Raw genomic sequence first — 22,532 nt, forward strand, 5'->3', positions numbered from 1 at the left:
ATTAGGTCCTTGAAGGCTATCAGGGCATTTAGAACAGCTAGCATCTCCTTTTGACTGATATGTAGGTGCATTTGGTTTCGGACCAGATGCCCTGAATACCTCTTCCTGCCATGTGGGCCCCCCAGGCATAAGCTGATGTATCCGTCATAAGGTTCTGCCTGGCTGGGGGTATTGAGAATGGCTGTCCCTTGTTTTAGTGACAAGCCTTTGCCCACCATCAAAACTCCTGTTGCAGGCAGGGAATGAGAGAAATCATTGTTTCCAGGCTGTGGCAATGTTGTGTCCAGACACTTTTTAGGTACCATTGAAGTTTCCTCATATGCAGTCTTGCATATGGAATTAGTAGGATGCAGGATGCCATGAAGCCCAAAGCCTGCAGAATTTTTCTTGCAGGTAACTGGGCCTTTGTTGCCATTTCCTTGAAATAGGTAGTCAGTTGCCTTTGCTTGTATGGCGTGAGATAAGCCATCTGGGCAGTTGTATTTAAGCTTGCACCCAGGAATATTATCTCTTGTGAGGGTACTAATTTTGATTTCTTTTTGTTGACTGTGTACCCTAGGCATGTTAAAAGTTTCTTCACAAACGCCAGATGCTGTAGTAGAATGTCCTTGTTCCCTGCTTGAATGAGGCAGTCGTCCAAGCAAAAATATATTTGTATTCGTCTTTGTCTGCAGAAAGCAATTACTGGTGCCAGGCACTTTGTGAAGACCCTGGGCGCAGTAGATAAGCCAAAGGGCAGTGCAGAGAATTGGTAACGCCTTGAGCCAGCCTTGAATCTGAGGTATATTCTGCATGACTGTCTGATTGGGACATGCAGGTATGCCTCTTTTAGGTCTAAAGTCACGAGCCAAGCCTTGCTGCCCAGTATGGGCAGAAGCTGCTGCAAGGTCAACATCTTGAATTTGGGTATATCCAGGTAAGTGTTTAGAATATATAGGTCCAGAATTGGTCTCCATGCTTTGTCCTTTCTGGGTACCAAGAACAGTCTTAAGTAAAATCCTTGTCCCTGCTCTTGCTGTGGCACTTGTTGAATAGCCCCCATGTGCATGAGAGATGCAACTTGTTTTTGAGCCTCTGCCCATTGATTTTTTGGCAGGTCTGGCCAACCGTTTGTCCTTGGCAGGGTATGGAAGTGAAACTTGTAGCCTTGTGACACTGTGTCTAGAACCCATTTGTCCTGGGTAATATTGTGCCAATTTCGAGAAAAAAGTGCTAATTTTCCCCCTAAGGGTGCTGCCAGAAGATAAGTGTACAGGCAGGGTAAAGTCATTGGGAATGTTTCCTGTATGGTTGTGATTTGTCCTCTCCGCGTTTGGAGGTAGAAGCACCCCATTGCTTAGACCTGTACGAACCTTGTGGCTGAGATCTGCCTCTAGGGCATCTGCATCTGCCCCTTTGAGGTCTGTCTGACACTGGAAAGGACCAATTCTTTGTAGGCCAGTGTCTGCTAAACCTAGGAGGCTGTACCTGTAAGAATTCCTTGACCGTTTGCATAGATTTAGCTTTGTCCTCCATTTTCTTTAACACCTCTTCTGCCTTAACACCAAACAGGGTATCATGCTGTAATGGAGCATCTAATAATTTGGCTTTGACATGATCAGGCAGATTTTGTTCCTTTAACCAAGCATGCCTCCTAATGACAGAACCCGTAACAGCGGCCCTGCAGGAGGCCTCCAGAGAATTAAAACCACATTGCAAAGTATGCTTTCCAACTTGTTCAGCTGCATGCAATAAATCCTGTATTTCTTTGTTTTCTGCACATTCAGAATTTATCAACATTTTCTGTTTAAGCAGTGTCATGATATATTGCTGATATCTGAGCATATGAAACTGGCAATTTAAGGCCCTTATAGCCAAGGTAGCAGATGTGTAAATCTTTTTTTCCCCATCTGTCTAGTGCCCTAGAATCTCTGTCAGAGGGGGTAGGGTTTTTTGTAGTGGAAGCCTTGACCCCCTTGAGACCCGGATAAATAGTTTCTGGGTCTGCAGCAGGGTTTCTGAAAAGGAATTTGTGAGAGTCAGGAACCCTGTAGTATCTGTCCGGCTTAACAGGAGCTGGAGGTAAGGAGTCAGGGGTCAGAATAGACTCTGAAAATACATCATCTACAATGTCTAACACAGGTGGAATAGCTAGAGGCCTGTGTTGAGGTAGTAAAAGGAAGTCTCTGAGCCTTTTCTTAGATTCTGAAATATCTTGGCTCTCCTAGTGGAAATGCTCCCTCATGGTATGCAAGGTTTCCCCAAAAGAGTAGTCCTCAAGAGGAGAATCTGAAGGAATAGATTCTTCAGCATCAGAATCCTCATAGGGAGGTAGAGAATATTCCTAATCAGAAGAGGAATCAGAAGAAATGGAAACCTGATCTGAAGATTCATAGTCTGTCTCTTGCCTAGACCTCTTATCAGGGGGGGGATGGGAACCCCTGATCAAGCTAATTAAGTCTTCGGCCATTTTGAGCATCTGTTTTTTGGTCATGGAGGCCTGTCCATGAGGCTGTTGAACTTGTTTCTTTGTCTTTAAAGGTGCTTTAGTCTTTGCCTTTGAAGCTGAAGTCGTTTTAATGTATAATTGTTTAGGTCTGAATACACCCTCAGAAGCCGATGCCTGCTCAGCTGCTCCGGACCCATCTGAGGGAATAGTCTCCGAGGCTCCAATACTTTGAGCTTCTAGTGGCCTTGCCGACTCCACATGGGTATTGATAGCGGCCTGCGACTCTAAAGTAGTGGGCGTCAGGGGCTGTGAAAGTGCCTCACTGAGAACCGGCGACTGGCTTAGGAGAAGCCTCGTCGTCGGTTTTGGACCTTGGTAGCCTGTCTTTTTCTTTGCGTTTTTGTGAACTCTGGTTGTCAGATGGCTATCCGACGACGTTGTATAATTAAATCTTCGGCCAAAATAGCTTAATGCAAAATCGTACCGACGCTTAATAGTGCGTTGGTTAAATCTAGCACAAAACTGACAACTAGCTATGTCATGGTCAGGGCCTAGGCAAGGAATTCAGTAAGAATGAAAGTCCTTATGAGGTATTTGCTTCCCACAAGAAATACAATTATTAACTTTTTCTGACATAGGACTGGAGCAAGAAAAAAGTTTCCCCAACGGGGTAATTAGCTTTTTAACGAAGACTTCGGATCTGAAATTTGAACATGAAAATCTCAGGAATCGGCCGACCGGCACTTGCGAACTGCTTCTGCTTCGGGCACCGCGCAGCAAGAAAGACTGAAGAAAATGGCATCGGCTGCATCTTTTATACCCCTGATGACCTGACGTCAGGGAAGGGGTGACAACAACCGACGCAGGACCCAAGACTTTGGAATTCAGGCCGTCTGAGGGCAACCTGCCAGCAGGATAACCCAAATGTAATGACTGCAACAGTAAAACACGAAGAACATCTGTCTGTTCAGTGTCCACTTCTGTGTGTGTGTGTGTGTGTGTGTGTGTGTGTGTGTGTGTGTGTGTGTGTGTGTGTGTGTGTGTGTGTGTGTGCGCGTGTGTGTGCGTGTGGGGGGGTCCTCAAGGTCCCCGCTTAAAGAATCTGCCAACATATTCTCTTGAGGGGGAATTTATGTTGCTGTGAGGGTCATGTTCAACTGAATGGTCAGCTGCCAAGCTTTCTGCGCCAATCTGCACAGGAGCTAGGATCGTGTGCATCCTTGCTTGTTTATATACCACACACTTTGTTGTTGTCTGTATACATCAAGGGTGTGCCTGTCTTCTAAAGGTGTGAAAGAATCTGCAGAAGAGCTCTCAATTCATTCAGGTTGATATCTGTTGTCAGGAGAGGGGAGGGCCATTTCCCGTTGTACATTGTAGAATCCAGTCCAGGCCCCCCCAGCTCTGTCTGAGACACCTGTGTGAAGAACTTGGTTGTGAGGGGCTGGGTTGAAAGGAAGACCCAGGTTAAGCGTGACCCATTTCCTCCACCAGAGAAGCTCCTTCTTGATGCAGGGCAGCAGAGGAATCAGGATATCCAAGGGGTATGAGTGGTGGGACTGCACCAATTTCAGATACCAACGAATTTTCCTTATGTCTAGTCTGGCCAGAGGAAACACTGTAAAAACTCTTGCTACTGTACAAAGACCAAAGGGCAAAGCAATAAACTGAAAATGTGATAAGCTAAAGAAGAACCTGAGAAATTTCCTGCAAGAAGGACAAATGGTGATGTGAAGATGGGCATCCTTGAGGTCTAGGGACACCAGAAAAGCTTGAGGCAGAAGGGTGTGGAGAGAGAGCATTCTGACACAGGTATCTTCCGGAATGTGCTTAACAAGGCACGATCTAGGATGTGCTGATGATCCAGGACTCAACAGAATCAGGGTTCTTCCGGGCATGCTGCACCACGAGTTGTACCAGCTCATCTGCAGGCGGGGTCACCCAAGAGGTAGATGGCTGGGTACGGAAAGCCTGCAGAAACATGGACTCCTCGGAAGAAGGGTTAGTGGGCTTCCAATCATCCCTCTGTTTCAACATGTCAAGGATATCCCCAAAGGAGAGATCATCAGGGGGTGAACGTAGGGACCTTTCACCATCATCGAAATCCGTATCCTCTGTCATAGACTCTTCGGGGAAGTCTACGTGCTTCCCCTTGCACAATCTCTTCTGTGCGGGCTCCTTAGCGGGGGCGCCCTGTAACGGGCTCTCCTGCGACTTTCCTGTCCAGGGCAGTGGCTTGTGTCAGCTGTAGCTCAAGGGGGAATAGAGGTCTGGGGTTCCAATGTTGGTGGAATGCTTCCAGAAGCAAGTGCCCTCTCCATAGCTCAGAAAGCAGGTCCGCCTGGAACCGAGAAGGACAATCTCGGAACCAGGGTCACACCCCACTCCTTCAAACCCGCTCCCGAGGGTGGAGCCTCAATCAGGATCGGTGCAGAGAACTCTGGGACTGTGGACGGAACCATAGACACACTTGGAACGTACCATGTGCCGAAGAGCCCACAGCCCAATCACGGGGTTGAGGAAGGCCCAGTTCAGAGGGAACCGAAGGCCAAAGTGACAGTCCTGGAGCCCCAGTGAGGTCCACTACAGGTGTCGAGATGGGGGTTCTGAAAATGATGTCGGAGCTGAGGACTTTGGAACCGGTATGGTCAAAGGAGGAGATTAGGATGAGATCCGTGGAGAAACCAACCCAAGTCCTGCAGGTGGATGGGTCCTAGATAGAGTGGGCATCTTTCTGGCTGTCAACAGCTGATCCACAAGATGCACCATGTCAAACTCGGAAAGGCTCCTGGTGGATCTAGTGGATACTCCCGATGGGGAGTCAGGTCGTTCTAGGAATAAACTGTATACTTGCTCTAGAAATGGATCTTTTGATGGAGAGTATCGGGTTCGTGGTGTAGAATCTACCAGCACTGATGTCTCAAGTTTGGAGACTGGAAGAAGTGGCTTCAAAATTGTCGTTATCAGGACCACTCGGAGCCGACACAGAAGTTTCAGTAGCAAGTGTAACCGCAGAGACAGGCACTGAAGGCGTGCACTGTGCCAAAGTGGCACTCAATGCAAATGTTGTAGTAATCTTTGGAAAGTCAGCAGTCGGTGCCGTAAACAGTATTGGAGCCGAAGCTGGCGCCGATACAAGAACAGTTGTAGTCAGAGTGGAAGAGGTCGGTAATGATGAGGCGGACTTATGCTTTGAAGACAATTTAGGTACCTTAGACTTTACAGGTTTGCACTGGTCACCCGATGGTGAAGAGGGAACAGAATGGGACTTTTTCTTACCCTTGGTTGGAGGGGATGAGACCTCCATCCCAGAAAGGACCTCTGAAAAGGTCAATTTAAGGTGGCCCTTCAGAATCTGTTTGTTTTTACGCTCATTCAAGATGAGCTAACTAAAACTTTGACAAATCACACAAGGGGGTTGCACCGAAAGATGGGGCACCCCCAAACAATAAACACAGTCATCATGTGAATCACTGTTAGGCAGTTTACCCTTACATGAAGTACAATGTTTAAACCCTGACCTGCCCTTTTTATCTGACATCATGTACAAAATACACAAGTCAGATAGAAAAACTAAGGCAAAGAGTTCTGGTTCTACTATATCTATGTCTATGTCTAATATGTCTCTAATTCTACTATATCTATGTTTAACTATATATCAAAAAACACACAAGTTAGATGAAAAAAGAAGAGGAAATACCAAGAATGATATTTAAGAAATACAAGGGTAGGAAGAAAGCCATTCCACTAATGGTACTTAAAAAATTACCAAAAAGGTAGAAACAGATGGGTAAAAGGTCTATAGAAAGCTTCAAGGTTAAAGAAATATCAAAAATACCAGCAAGGAATAAAAAACCGAGAAAATATCCATAAAACATATCTGATGTTTTCCATTTAGCTGACAGTTTGGCTTAAACATGGCTTTATAGCTATGCAGCAAACGAGATCAGAGGTAACAGGCAGAAGGACACTATGGGTAATAGCTTAGCTCAAGAGTTTTTTTTGGCTGGCGCGAGCTTGGTATTAGGCCGACTCGGTTCCGACGGCTCGGAACTGAACCCATCAGTGATGAATGGAAAGAAGATTAACAACTTCAGACTGTTGGGTTACCTTGCCAGATAACCGGAATGTCCTGCTGGGGTACCAAAACCAAAATCTTCCGCACCACCATATATCTGACATATAACCTAAGCCTGTTAGGGTGTAAGGGTACATAAGCAGATGGGATCTATATTAGAACACCGAACTTTGAAAATTTTGAGTGTTCTAATATCGACCCGTTTTCAGCGAACACTGAAAATATCGAAGAAACAGAAAACCAAATTTTTTCCTAGGGAAAGAATTCGGTTGTCCGTTTCTGTTGCTTTGGTATTTTCAGCGCTGTGGTGGAAAGTTACGGGTTGGGTTCAGGTAAGTGTGCGATTGTGTGGATGTGAGGTTTAGGGCGGGTTAGGTGAGTTAGGGTTGGGGCGCGGGTCAGGTAACTGTGCGATTGTGTGGACGTGAGGGTTAGGGTGGGGTAGGTGAGTTAGGGTTAGGGCGCAGGTCAGGTGACTGTGCAATAGTGACGGACTTTAGGGTTAAGGTAAGTGGATAGTTAGTGGTGTATGTATAGTTTAGTGTAGGGTTAGGTGTAAGAATTTAGGTGTGTGTGTGTGTGTGGATTGCTGTTTGTTTGGTGTGCTTGTGTTGCATGTATGTGTTTTGGAACAGCTAATTTTTTCCCTAGGAAAAAAATTGCTGTTCTGTATGTTCGATGCTTTAAATTTTCGATTAATAGGGTTTGATCTTAGAACACTTGAAATTTTGAAAGTTCTGTGTTCTAATATAGACCCAAGCAGATGTACGACTGTGAATCCTGAGACCGTCTCCAAGCCAGAAATCCTGAATAGGCTGAGAGACAAGTCAGCTAGGAGGGGAGAGGCAGAGAGACAGTGATACCCCTTGGTCCATGAGAAAAATGGAAGGGAGTCAGAAAAGGGGGTAGGTAAGGAGGGGAATGAGTATTCTAACAATGATCAATAGGGCATATACTGTTTGGGTAAGTTTTTAAACAAATGTACTATGCCCTTTCCTTAGATCTCTACTGCAGAATTCCAAACTGTTGGGTGACTCCCAAAACTCATGAGATGTTAAAGATGGATGGAAGAGAGATAGGAAAATTGTCTAGAGGACTTTCTTGAAAAAGGTGACTCTAGATCCAGAACAGATATCTATTCTGTAATGTTTGGTGAAATTATGCATCAAAGACCAATTAGTTGCTTGTAAAATTGTTCTAGAGTCACTCTCCTTATAAAGGGCTCCAGACAAGGCCACTGCTCAAATGAAATAAGCCTTTGCTGAAGAGGTTAAGCATGCTAAAAGGACTAGAATGACTGCCGCTGCCACAGACCCTAGCGTTTGCAGCACTAGGTGAGCAGTTACAGATTTTCTCTGTAGCAAAGTCCTGACCTGAGTGTGGGGTTGTGTCAACTCTTGTGGCTGGAAGTCTGGTTACCACAGTTCATCTAGAATGGCTCCTATAAATTCTAGATTTGGAGACATTTCCAAATGCAAATTTTTCATAGTTTATTGAGATGCCTAGTTCTGCGCAGGTTTACAAGATGCAGTCCCTTGCTTATATAAGTAGATGCCTGGTTGGGGTGGAAATCAGCCAGTCATCCAGATAATGGAAACACTCCGAATCCTTGTCGTCTCAAGTGAGCTGCCAAACATTTGGTGAACGCTCCGGGGGGCTAGAGTGAGACCAAAGGGCAGAGCTCAGAATTGAAAATGACTGACTCCCAGGCGGAAGCATAAGTGCCTTCTAAAATCATAAATCAAACATAAGTCTAATACGAGGAGGGAGAAGCCCTCTCATCTCTGACTCAGAATTTCCCTGGGCATTCAGATCCATCAGCTCCAAGACTTAAAGGCAAGTTTGAGGAGGAAAATGGGTAGGCAAAGTAACGTTAGTCAGATCATTGGCTCTGGGGATAGGATCCGATAAGAGTTTTTCCAAAGCCGGTGTCCCTAAGAGCCTTTGAACCACATGGTCCACATTATCACAGGAAAGGGTCCTGGTCAAACATGAAGATGCTGGCAATTTTGACCTGGAGAAGATAGTTGAAGGTACCCTTGACGTAACCCTTTCCAAAGGAGGACAGTATCTAGGCACTTCAACAGAGAAAGGACTATGCCTATGATCCGACCCTGTCAGAGCCAAAGGATTATTCCACTCCATAGAAGATTTTGAAGATCCAGCCTTTCCAATGCTAAAATCCAAAGTTTGTATTGGCTCAGACAATTTGGACTTCTTTCACGTTGGCTAAGAGAGATCCTTAGGAGGAGACAATGTCGCTTGTTAAGGTTTTCATGCCTGGATGAAGAAGATGCTGGGTTGGACTGAGACGACTTTGAAGGCAGTTGTTTCTTGGATCCACGCTCTACATGGGACCAAAGGAAGGGGACGCCAAAGCGGAAAGCCAGGGGAATCCTCCTCTCATCCATGAGAGACCCCATGGAGGAGCCAGAGCGTCATCTCTCAGCAACTGCATCCTCCAGGGAAAATTCCTTTTGGAAAACAACTACCCTGGAGGAAGAGAGGCAGGATTTGAATAACAGAGACAATGGCCATACCAGCACAAGAGTTATTGCCACCAAAATTCAAAAAGGGGACCAGAACAAATTCACACAGGGAACAGAGATCCCACTTCCGAAGCAAGATTCCAGGCAAAGAATTGAACACTGGGGTGGACAAGTCAGTCAGCAAACACCTCCACACCTTTACCATACAGAGGACCAGACAAGATCCCCATGCAGGACAAGGAGCACAACTTTTAATGCCTCAAGGCAATCCCCTCTGGAGAAAAAAACATGACAGAACAGGGGGACAAAGGACCTCTGTGAAGATCTGCATAGCCAAGGCATTGCAAGTGATATGCATGAAAGCAGAAAAGGCACTAAGAGTGGAGATCCTTACAGGGAATCTGTCTACCTCAATCATACTTCTCCCTCCTAACTGACATTTAATAGAGCAAACAGCAATAAAACTGATAAAATAAAGGTAGGTTACCCAATGGGGCAATCATCTAACACAATGAAGGCCAACAGTACCAACGGCCAAGCGGAGAACAGACCGACAGGTGCAAGACCTGCATTTGGACTGTGGATTTGCACGCATATGTCCGTTTATGTACTCTTACACTTGTGGGCTTAGGTCATACGTCGGACTTACGACTGTATGGAATGTTTTGGCTTTCGTAACTTAGCCAAACATCCAGTTTATTTGGCGAGATGACCCAACAATTTGGATTACTGCAACAGTGATCTAAGGAAGGACATCTTCCTTAGCCAAAGTAGAATTTAAAATCATATATGTTAACTCATCAGTAACTCTAGATTACATACCCAGACATATCTTCTAAAACAGTAGCTAGTGGCAGTCCTACAAACAGAATCTGTACAATCATAAACACTTCTCAAAATATGTTTAGACACCCAAGGCATGTCAGAATGAGAATGAGGTACTTTATAAGGTCTATCTGCTTTTTGTGGAACTGAAGGCTGAGAGTCAGGGTTATTGCATGCAGTATTCAACACATCCTCCATGGCTGTCATAAAAACAGGAATTGGTATAACACGTGGTATACCCATTTGTAGCACATCACAATACCTCCTCACAGAAAGACATCAATTTATTCTCACAAAAATGCATCACTCATCTTGAAAATAGCTTCTGAAAGGGAAACTTCTCTAAAGGAGAAGGAGAGGACAAACTTTCCTCTGAATCAGAGTCACTGGCTTGTGGATGAGAATGAGATGAAGCCCTGTTTGTATATGTCAGATTCCTCTAATATAACTTAATCACAAATTTTTATCCAGTTTAACATCTAATTTGGAAGTCTGATCTCCAGGACTGGAAGCCTGCAATAAAATTCAGGCCAATGTAAGAAAATCATCCTTATGAACAGACAAAATGTCTTTAGATGAGTAAACTTTAACCATTTACTTCTTTTTTTAGGGGCATCTCTGGAAGGAAACTGACTGAAAGATGGCACTTCACTCCAGCAAGAACTTCCCACAGAAACTCCCAGACCCAAAGGTGATGATTCTTCCATCCTAAGATCAAACAGTGAAAAAGCCGCACAGGACATGGCTCACCCCCAGTCCATGGAGAACTAGGAGAAACCAGTGAATGGTATGAGGAAAGTACAGTTGTGTACACTTACCATAAATGTAGATGTTAGAGTGTCTTCACTGTTGGGCTCTTCCTGCCGGCAGGCAGTCCTCGGTCGGCCAGAATCCCAAAGTCTGGGTCCGGTGTCGGCTGTTCAGTCATGCTCCCTGACGTCAGAGCGCTAGGAGTACAAAGCTGCCAGCCGACGCCATGTTCTCCAGTTTTTCTTGCCCCAGATGTCAGGTGCCCAAAAGTGAAGGCTAATAGTAAAACAAAAAATGTAACATACAACAAACCCCATACCCTGAAGCAAATACACCTCAGAAGAAGGGTGAAGTAGGAAACCACACTAATGAAGTATAAGAGGGGGCAGAAGGGAGGGTAACCCAGACTGCAACAGTGAAGACACTCGAACATCTACATTTATGGTAAGTGTACACAACTGTACTATGTTCATCGTGTTTCACTGTTGCAGTCATCACTGTAGGTTTGAATCCCAAAGCTGAAATAAAGGGTGGAGGTTATAGAGTAGAAGGGGCAGCTAGAAGGCCCTGCAAGACTGCAGAAGCAAAGCCTGCCCTAGACTTAGAGTAAAGAGGGAGATTATAGTGCTTAGAGAAAGTATGCACTGAACTCCAAGTTGCAGCTTCCAAAATATCCTTGGTAGGTACTCCTCTGAGAAAGGCAGCTGAAGTAGCAGCAGCTCTAGTAGAGTGAGTCCTAATTTTTCCTGGGATTTGCTTTCCATGATGAGAGTAACAAAATCTGATTCCATGAGCAATCCATTTAGAAATGATCTGTTTTGAAATAGCTTTGCCTTGGGAATTTGTTGCATAAGAAACAAACAGTTGCTCTGTTTTCCTGATATCCTTGGTTCTGTCCAGGTAAAAACAAAGTTGTCTGTGTACATCCAAGGAATGTAAGATCCTTTCCCCCTTATTTTGTGGATTATTGAAAAAAGTTGGCGGGTGAATAGTTTGATTTAAAGCCACTTTGGAAACCACTTTAGGCATGAAAGTAGGATTAGTCCTTAAAGACACCCTGTCTTGGTGAAAAATAATATAAGGTTCCACAGCCATGAGTGCTTGTAACTCCGAGACTCTCCTGGCTGAAGTCAAAGTCAGTAGGATAGCTGTCTTCCATGATAAATACTTAATATCAGGTGTGGCAGCAGGCTCAAAAGGAGGCAGAGTGAGTTTTTCCAGAACATAGTTGAGGTCCCAGGCAGGTACAGGTGGTGTCCTAGGGGGCCTTAAATTATTTGCTCCTCTGAGATATTGTTTCAGAAGTGGATGCGAAAAGATTGGACGATCTGTATTGTAATGTGCAGAGATAGCTGAGGCATGTATTTTTGTTTTTCGGATGTCAGGAATGCCATCTGGGTTGTTGTGTTTAGAAGAGCACCCAGAAAAGTTATCTGTTGTGTGGGTGTCAAATTTGACTTTTTTATGTTCACAGTGAATCCCAGGTACTTGAGTAGATTTTGAACAAATTCCAGGTGCTGGAGTAAGACATCCTTGCTGTCTGCTTGAATAAGGCAGTCGTCCAGATAAGGGTAAATTTGAATTCCCTTGAGTCTGCAATAAGCCACTACTGGTACCAGGCACTTGGTAAAGAGACCCTGGGCGCAGTAGACAAGCCAAAGGGCAGCACAGAGAATTGGTAATGTTTCGAGCCGGCCTTGAACCTGAGGTATTTTCTGCACTCCTGTCTGACAGGGATGTATAGGTAAGCCTCCTTTAAATCCAATGTCACCATCCATGCATTTTTGCTCAACATTGGCAGGAGCTGCTGCAGAGTAAGCATCTTGAACTTTGGTATTCTCCAGGAAGGTGTTTAAGACTGAGATATCCAGGATGGGTCTCCATGAATTTTGCTTTCTGGGAACTAGGAAGAGCCTTGAGTAAAAGCCTTGCCCCATCTCTGATTGTGGAACCAGTTCTATGGCCCTCATAGCCATGAGGGATCCCACCTGGTTTAATGCCTCTGGTCATCCATTTGGTCTTGGCAAGGCATGAAAGTGGAATTTGTAACCTCTTGAAACTACATCCAGAACCCACTTGTCTTGGGTTATGTAAGTCCAATTTTGATGAAAAAGAGAGAGTTTTCCTCCTAGAGGGGCTTCCAGGAGAGATGTTCCTGGAGCCATGCAGGGGGAGTCATTGAGCCTGTTTTCTATAAGATTGAGGTCTGTCCTCTCCACCCTTGAGGGTGGAAGCACTCCACTGTCTAGATCTGTAAAAGGTCTGTACTTGGGTCCTCCCTCTGGAGCGCCTATATCTACCCCTCTGAGATCTGTCCGAGCTGGGAAAGGACCAATTTTTAGTTGGCCGATTTCTGCTAAATCTTGGGGGCTGAACTTGTAAGAAATCCTTAACCGTTTGCATGGATTTTGCCTTATCCTCCATTTTCTTTATCATCTCTTCAGCCTTAGACCCAAACAAAACATTATGCTGAACAGGAGCATCCAGTAACTTTGCTTTCACTTGATCAGGTAAGTTTTGCTCCTTTAACCAAGCATGCCTTCTAATGACTGTGCCAGAGGCAGCTGCCCTGCATGAAGCCTCCAAGGCATCAAAACCACAGTGTAAATCATGCTTCCCCACTTGTTCAGTTGTATGTATCAAATCGTGCAATTCCTTATTATCTGCACATGCAGAAATGGTACCTAGCTTTTGTTTCATAACAGACAGTAGACATTGCTGATATTTTAGCATATGAAATGAAATTTAAAGCCCTAATAGATAAAGTAGCAGAAGTGTTCACTTTTTTGCCCCATCTCTCCAAAGCTCTAGAATCCTTATCTGTCGGAAGAGGGATTTTAGCAGAGGCGGCCTTAACCCCCTTAGGACCCTGAGAAATGGTTTCTGGATCAGCAGTAGGATTTTTGTAAAGGAACTGGTGTGAGTCAGGGACCCTGTAATATCTGTCGGGCTTAGCAGGGGCTGGAGGAAAGGAGTCAGTAGTTAAATTAGCCTCAGAAAAGGCATCATCCACAATATCCAAAATATGGGGAATAGCCAGGGGTCTATGCTGGGGAAGAAGAAGGAAATCCCCAAGTCTTCTCTTAGATTCCGAGTACTCCTGTCCTTCCCAGTGAAAATGTTCCCTCATGTCATGTAAAGTTTCCCCAAAAGAAAAATCCTCAGGGGGAGAAGCTGATGGAATGGATTTCCTCAGCATCAGAATCCTCATAAGGAGGGAAAGTATATTCCTGTTCAGAGGAAGACACTGAAGAAATAGATGCCTGATCAGAAGATTCATAATCCAATCCTTGCCTTGGCCTTTTGTCTGGAGGGGGATGTGAACCCCTAATCATGGTTAGTAAGTCCTCCGCCATTTTAAGTAGCTGTTTCTGAGATTTGGGTCCCAGATCAGAAGAGGCCTGGGCTGGTGTCATAGATTTAGAAGGATTCTTTGCCTTTGTCTTTATCAGAAGCTGTGTAGACCTGAAAACCCCCTCGGAGGTCTGTCCTTATCCTTGCGTCATTTGTGAACTCCGGTAGTCGGAAGCATGTCCGACAACATTTTATAATTAAATCGCCTGCCAAAGTAGTGAAAAGCAAAATCGTACCTCCGCTTAATCGTACGTTGGTTAAATCTAGCACAAAACCGACAACTAGCTACGTCGTGGTCAGGGCCTAAACAAGGAATACAGTAAGAATGGAAATCCTTATAAGGTATTTGCTTCCCACAAGAAATGCAGTTATTAACTTTTTCTGACATTGGACTGGAGCAAGAAAAAAGTTTCCCCAACGGGGTACTTAGCTTTGAGAAGAAGAAGTAAGTCTTCGGACTAAAGCACGAAAAAATATCAGGAGTCAGCCGACTGGCACTTGCAAACTGCTTTCACCGCATGGCAAGAAAGACTGGAGAACATGGCGTCGGCTGGCAGCTTTGTACTCCTAGCGCTCTGACATCAGGGAGCATGACTGAACAGCATACACAGACTTTGGGATTCTGGCTGACCGAGGACTGCCTGCCAGCAGGAAGAACCCTATAATGATGACTGCAACAGTGAAACATGATGAACATCAATAAATGGCCATGGCAGAGTTACCCCACAAGCAAGTGGAGTACTGTCTGAGCCCACTGTGTAGGCAAGGGATCATGAGTTTGTTGCTTTTCTTTTTATGTACCACATTTTTTTATGGAGAAGAAACAGCAGAACCAGAGTAAATATCCATGCTGTGGGCAAGGAAGAAGCCTAACTCCTGATTACTGCTGCTGAAAACAGTCAGTCAGAAGGTATGTTGGCAGATTAGCATTAACAAGCAGCACTCTCACACATGCAACTTAACTCAAAAGTAAAAGCACAGGTAGTACACCAAAGTCCTGTCAGAACTCAGAACTCCTTTTCCCAGAAAGTATACTGACAGTAACAAAGAGCTGAAGGTACACTGTCGTGAAGTGTACACAAGCAACAAACACTTTAAAATACTTACAGTCTTAAACATTTTTTAACTCCTTATAACTTTCAGTTCAAGTAAAATGTTTCAAAAGCAGTCTATTTTCTTCACAAAAACAGCCCCCAAAATCCAATAATAAGTCCTGATAAAAAACAGCAGTTTCTTACAAGAAATGCCCGATAGTAATAAAGTTACTGGTATTGTTGAAAAAGAAATACTGTTTTAGTCATAAATCAAAATAAACAAAGTCTGTGTGGAAGGATTGCTCTGGTCAGAAATGAAACTTCAGGCTGTCTGCTTCTACTGTGAAACCTCAGAGCTACTTTTTCTTGAGGTGGCAAGAAAGTTCTGAAGGTTTCCTGCACTCTGACTGCTGATTCCTGCCCTGGGCATATGTATCAGTAATTGTAGTGCAAATTTGGAGGGTGCCAGAGCTTTATGAAGACTGGCCAGTAGTATGCTGGAAAGGATATAAGGCAAATAGATCAGGCTACTGCAGCAGTGAGAATGATGAGCATAAACCTTTCTAACTGAACAGTGGAATCAAAAACAGGCAGTGAATTCTGGAATGTATGGGGGGAATATGGTACTGGTCTACATCCACAAAACCACTGATTAGGGCTAATCAATGGTTTTGAGAATGCTATATTAACTAAAAGGGTACAAGAGGGAAAGCCTTCTGCGTGGGGAGGCGGCAGGCACAAGCCTTCTACTTCACCCATGTGCACTAACATTTTTAATTACACAAAATTTAAATCTAATGTAAATGTAATCGTGTGTCAATCAAATTAGACTCAGTTTAACAAACCATAGCCACATTAGGACATCCTGATCAGTCGTAGAAAGTAGGAAAACTGTTGGATAAGGAATAATCACAAATAATTAAATAAATAACAAGCACATTAGCTGGACAAAATCCTTACTTGACATCTAAATACATACTGCTATAATTCCCCAGTACAGTTTACTCTATGTTTGAAAGAAGTCAAGTACTTCACTGCTGGACTGACATGGGGACAGATTCTCAACAACTTACTCTCACAGTGTGACTTAGTCTAATTGAAAGTTTTGTTGCAGTGTTACTTTTCTGAGAGGCATTACTCCAGATTAACTCACCAAAAACAAATGAATGCTGATCTGATGAGGGTCACATTGTATAATGTCTACTGACAGGGTCAGTAATGGAGCTCAAAGTAGGACAAAGTCACAAAGCTGTCAAATGATAATGCAAAAGAGAATCTGTATGTGCTCTGTATACGACTGTTGAAAAGTTATACATGTGCAGACATTTCTACACTGTCATCATACCTCTCAACCTCTTAGAGCGAGAAATCTGGACAAAGCCATAAATAATGGGGGGGGGGGGGAGCAAAGGCCCAAAAATAGGGACAATTTTAAATATTGCTCTTACAAACTTAGAAATTTGACAGAACAACAGGTTTTGCATTGGCATGCATTTTTTGAAGGACATTAAGTCTGAAACTCAAATTACTGTAATTTTCTGACTTCAATCTTCATTGATTTGCCACGGATTTGCTAAAAAACCAATATTATATGAAAACCGGACTAAAAATATTAGGCAAAATCTGGACATTCTGCAAAAATGAATACAGTTGAGAGGAATGACTGTCATACTTTGAAAAATGAAAGATTGCGATGAGGTACTGATAAAATTGATTTACCTGTCTCTTCCAGCCATATCTTTTAATATTAGCACGGTTTGGTACAGACAGCCAACCTTCTATCCTTGACTCTGTTAAAGAACCAAATAATATATACATCAAAAATGGTCTGGTCACTAAAGGAAGTGAACACTTCAAGCTAGTAGACGTCATAACCATTAAATAAAACATGCTTCCCTAAATATTTCAGATGCTGTGGACAAAACAACATGATGTCACGTGTGTGTGTGTGTGTGTGTGTGTGTGTGTGTGTGTGTGTGTGTGTGTGTGTGTAAAAGCTTGAGTCATTCTTCATCCAGTGTTAAACCTGGAAGACTAATTGTCAATATCATTTTCATCTATAAATTTCAGATTTCAGCCAGAAAGTTTAGTCAAGCCTTTAAAAAAACATTAAGGAAACTTTATATGTATTCTAAAAATGCAATGTTTGTTATATGAACACTTCATTAGTGAAACAGACAAGTTTAGCTAAATGGCAGTTGGTTAGTGACAGCGTAAACCTTGCTTTATAATCATAACAGCTTTTCTAATATTTACTGGAGACAAAAAGTGAACATATTTTGTTGTAATTCAATATTAAGAAAATCCAAAAAACTTTCAAGAGCAAAAATAAGGGACAAACAGCAGCAAAAGGATGCAAAATCGAAAACTCAGCACTCAGCAGACTGATGCAAACAGCAAAATCACAATTAATACACAGCAAGACTGTCATGATGCATCTACTTTCAGTGGCTACTCACAGCAAAGTGAGATACAGGATGAAAAGATAACAGCTGCAGACAGAATAAGCTATAAAGATAGAAAGACAAGACTTCTATAAACAACAGTAACAATAAAATACAGTGTAAAACAGCTTTCCAGGCTGTTGCAATCAAGGATTCATAATTTTATTATATAAAAAAAAATTAATAAAACAACCTGCTATGAAACAAAGTCTATGGAAAATCATACAGGTTCAAATTTACATAATGTGAATAAAGAGTCTCAAATGTCAATGTATTATTTTACAAAACTTCCAACCAACCAAAGGTACATTGATATTTCTGTAATAAAGAAACAGGGAACCCTGTCTCACTAGACTTACTTTGGTGGAAGTGATTTTTTTTCCCACTGGAAAGCTTAGATAAAAGGATACAGGTTTAACTTGCCCACAGAGACTGACCATATCAATTCCTTAACTTACAACTTTAGTCAATCTAACATTTGTGATACTTATGAAGGTGAAGGCATAATTTCTAAAGTAGCTTTGTTGACAGGAGAATACTGAGAAATATGAAAGCCTGATTCAAAGCAGAGACAAGCACTGTCTGGAACACACATTCCATCCTACCAAACTGTAACTTAAGAAAATAAAATGTAGCCTAAATTTGATTCCCTGTTACAAGTTTACTTATTTGCTTTCTGAAAGGTAATGTTTTATAAAAACAAAAATATATATACATTTCCTTCACAGTAATGATAGCCTTGTAATGTAGTTTATAAATATGAAACATGCTTGACTAATACAGCATACTTGAACCATTTTAAACACACATGACACAGAACAGTACATATAAATGAAAGAATCACAACTTTTGAGATGCTGTCTCAATTGTTACCCAAAGAAAAAAACATATATTCTTACCGTATCAGTTGACTGGGTCTATTTTATATATTCGAACGCTTAAATGTTCGAATCACTAAAGATCGAACTTTAGTGATCGAACATTTAAATGTTCTAATATATTAAAAAAATGTAAAAAAAAAAAAGTAAAACTAAAGGGTGTAAAAGCAGGGGGGAAAGCCCCCCTGTGCCCTCCCAAGTGGGGGGATGTACCCCCACTACTTAAATATACCAACTCCAAGATTGTGCTACAGTGTAGGAAATGGGAAATTTGCCCCCCTGCTTAAACCCTTCACTTTTACTTTTGTTGTTTTAAATATTAATTTTTAATATATTCGAACATTTAAAAGTTTGATCACTGAAGTTCGTTCTTTAGTGATTCAAACTTTTAAGTGTACGAATGTATAAAATAGATCCCAGCTGACCTAGGGTTGAAAATAACAGATAAATTCTTACCATATCAGTTAAGCAAGAGTAGAAGTATTTGGTATGTTTTCCAGCAGTTCTTATGCTCAAAGATGCACACAGTGACATAAGTCAGCTACATTAAAGCTTGTTCCTCATGTCCACTGGTTCATCCTCTAACTACTAGCAAACAAATAACCTGCCTATAAACTTAAAAAGTGACAATAAAGATCCATCTTCCTCACTGCTAAAATAATTTCATTTATTTGTCTTACCTAAAGGGAACTCAAACAGCAGAAGCAGGTTGGATGGACTGACAAATGGAAGCTAATCCTGACACATCATAAATGATCCACTTACATATAAGCTGAAATGGCAAAAAAACTACCTGTTATACTCAGCACTGAGGACCCTCTTTTATTGGCCCAACCAAGTCAATGAACAGGCCTAACTGTGATACATGCCATCTCTGGAGACAGAAAAACTACTGATCTCTGCAACCAACAAGCAGAGCCACCTCGAGAAGACTTGAGATCTCTACACTCTCCACAAAGGACCAAATAGCTTCATCTCTAAATAGCATTTTTCTCTGTAAAGAAAAGTAAGGACAGGTTCAAGGACAAGAACGGGATCACCTTCTCAGAAATGGAAGGGGAGGTGAGGGAACCCAATCCAGAAGGGGAGATGAGCAAAGTACTTCCCAACACTGAAGACCTGACTTTCCAAGGAATCTAGTGTTACAATAAGAGTTTAGCATTAGAATGAATTCCAGCACTACCAGGTCAGCAGGTTCAATAGCAAACAAGCAAGCCTGATAAACATGACGTTCAACTTCTCAAAAGGAAGGATAGAAGCATTATCTTCAAAGAACGGCTTCACCAGCTACAGCTCAGATTTTTGAATCACAACCGAGACAAATGGACAGAACACTGCCCAGGAAGTCTAGTGGAAAACTGAGGCCTGAGGAAACATTTGAAATGCGACAGGCATCTGAAGTGGACCAGCCAGGGAGACAAAGAGTAGAACTATGATCAAAAAGAAAATTGCAACCTTATACAGCCTGAATGAAAAGTCTCCCAGTAGTTTGAGGTCTTAGCCCCCTAAGATCCAGCCAACAGAAAAGTCCATAGAAAAAAAGCTGGTTCAAGCTCCAAAGTGGGGCTAGTTTTATCCAAACAATAGGGAACATCCAGCAAAATCATGTAGAAACCCTAGAATCACAATGGATAAAAGTCAGAATCTATGTTCCAAATGGCCATCAAACATTAAACAGATCTTTCTACACACCTGTACTCTGACAAAAAGGGGGAAATACTGGGACTCCAAGCACAGAAAAAGGGAGATCACAATCATAACAGCCACTCCCATAAATCAGCACGAAAAACAGGGTGACTTAATGGATTAAAACGTATTTAGTTATGGCAGCTAAGGATATGTGGGAAGAGAGTAAACAAGATAATACAAAAACTGAGAAACTGCAAGTTCTTGCTTATGGCTATGGATAGCAAGATATAAGCAGTCAAAATACGGTTGGTCCCTTTAGTTTTATACACAGGTCAAGCATATCAACCAGAGGAGAAGTTGTGGACAGCAATTAATAAAGAGCTGAAGGATTTTATTTGGGAGGTGAAGAGGGCAAGAGCCGAGTGGGATTAGTTGATCCTCCCAACAGAACAAGGAGATTTAAGACCACCTAATTTGAAGGGATATTTTAGAACTACACAGTTAAGGCTCTTATACATACCATAAGCAGAAAGCTACAATTCAAAGTGGAAAGGGATGATGATGAAGCAGGGGTGTAATTCAAGAAATAAGGAAAGAATGGTATTTTGGACACAGATCCTTAAGGAGAATAACAATCATACCAAATATTATATTCATAAAGTAGCAGAAAGCATACTAAAAACTAAGCCAACACAGGAATGGAGAAAAGCGATTCTGCCAGTAGGGATGACTGAAATTAGGGGGACAGAGAACAGACAAGAAGGGGATGATTTACTGGAAGAAGCTGACAAAGGAATCAAGGTATTGGGAACAAACAATTACAGAAGGAAAGGTAACAGGATGCAAGAGGCCAAGAATACATTTGGACTGCAGCCTAGTGGTTGCTTTACCTATCAGGGATTACAGAGAAACAGAAATGGATAGGGGAATCCTGAATGAAAGACCTGCACTGAATCTAGAACAGAAGCTGCTGTTAAAGGATAATTAGTAGGGCATATAAAATATTGCACAATAACTATAGGAATCAATCAGAAGAGGTAAGAAAAGATTGTGAAGACAGATTAGACATGCAGATCACAAAGAAATAATGGAAGGATATATGGGACATATGTATGGCTCCTAAATATGCAACAAAGGCTAAAAGATTTAGGATTTTGCCTAGAAGCATTTGCATAGATACTTTTATACTCCAAGCAGACCCAAAGAATTTTACCTCAGGTAGATGGCAAATGTTGGAGGCGTGATGGGGTAACTGTGAACATACGTTCTGGGAGTATACTGAATTAGCAGACTTTAAAATTTCCCTACTGAGTACTCTGTCAAGAATACTGGGCAAGAAAATGTGTGTAACTAAGGAAATTCTTTTTTTGAGTTGGGCTAGAGGATCTTAATTACCTAGACATAGCAAGGCCTTGCAAAGTTTAATTCTGGTGGTGCAAAAAAAGCAATTACTAGAAAATAAAAATCAAAATCTAAACTAACTAAACTTGAAGTAGTGAATACTGTAACAGAGATAACAGAAAAGGAAGTGGAATCTTTGGAAAGGGATATGGTTGAATTACAAAAAAAGTAATGTAAACTGCGGGAACAATACATACAGAAAAATGTTTCGAGAAGGAATAAAGTTTAAGAGGAGGCAGAAAATGATAGGATGCAGTGTGATGATTACAGGATATATAAAAATATAGGTGACGTACAAGGTTGGAAATGTGAACTTGTTAATATGGTTTGAGTATGTTTGCATAAATGTAAATCTGCCTATGTCACAAGTAATATTTCAATAAATGTGTTTAAAAAAATGGGGTGACTGAGAACCACGTGTAGTGAAAATACTGATCTCTGGAGTCAAAGCCCAGACACAAATCTTTGGTACTTCCACTTCAGGAAAATAACAGAAGTGCAGATCTAAAAACTTAACAGTATATTCTCAAACACAGGAATGACAGCTGCTGAGATAGTAAAGTCTGACAGCAAAGAAGCATTCCAAATGAAATGGCTAAAAGACCCATTTCGCAAAAAAGGTAATACATTAGAGAATTCACATAAAACTGAAATGAAAAGATGCTGGAAATTTTAGACTCTACAACCAAATTACTTGTTGGGAGACCACAACAGTACCTATCAAGACAGCACCCTAAATCTGCAACATCACCTTTGGTTAGGGTTACTACAGCCATATTTCCAGCCTATATTTTTTCCAGCAAATGGATAAAGGAAAAACATCAATGACCAGTTAGTACAGTGAGCAAAACTCCTGCAATCACATTGCTACTGAATGTGATTGCTGACACCGCTTATGAAAAGGGTACACTTGAAGTGTACTACTGAATTTTCCAAAGCAGGTATAAGTAAAAAAAAAAACCTAGGAGTTGGCCATAACTCACTCTGCACACACAATACCAAACTATACATCTTTTTGATGCACAAAGTATAAAAACAGACCTCTAAGAAGTTTCTTTGAGATGAAACTCCTACTGTGAACGTCTGAACTCACAATGCCTCACTACCTGCATTAATGTACAAGCTTCTACATTTCCATGCTAACCGCAGCAATAGAAGACTAACTTAACGGGAAAAAGATGCTGACAACTATGTTGTACAAGTAGAATGCTTTACTTTGAAA

At 42.1% G+C, this 22,532-nt stretch overlaps 1 protein-coding gene across 1 annotated transcript in view; it reads right to left on the reverse strand.

Moving 5' to 3' along the window:
• The window catches only part of ROCK1 (Rho associated coiled-coil containing protein kinase 1), a 4,526,103-nt gene that overhangs the window by 494,720 nt on the left and 4,008,851 nt on the right, over positions 1–22,532 (reverse strand). Inside the window, exon 27 of the mRNA XM_044065727.1 lies at positions 16,678–16,748. Coding sequence (XP_043921662.1) covers positions 16,678–16,748 — 71 coding nt within the window. The remainder of the gene's footprint in view (positions 1–16,677; positions 16,749–22,532) is intronic.

Source organism: Protopterus annectens, chromosome 3.part0, assembly GCF_019279795.1.
Source record: "Protopterus annectens isolate FY-2018-M chromosome 3.part0, PAN1.0, whole genome shotgun sequence".
NCBI lineage: Eukaryota > Metazoa > Chordata > Ceratodontiformes > Protopteridae > Protopterus > Protopterus annectens.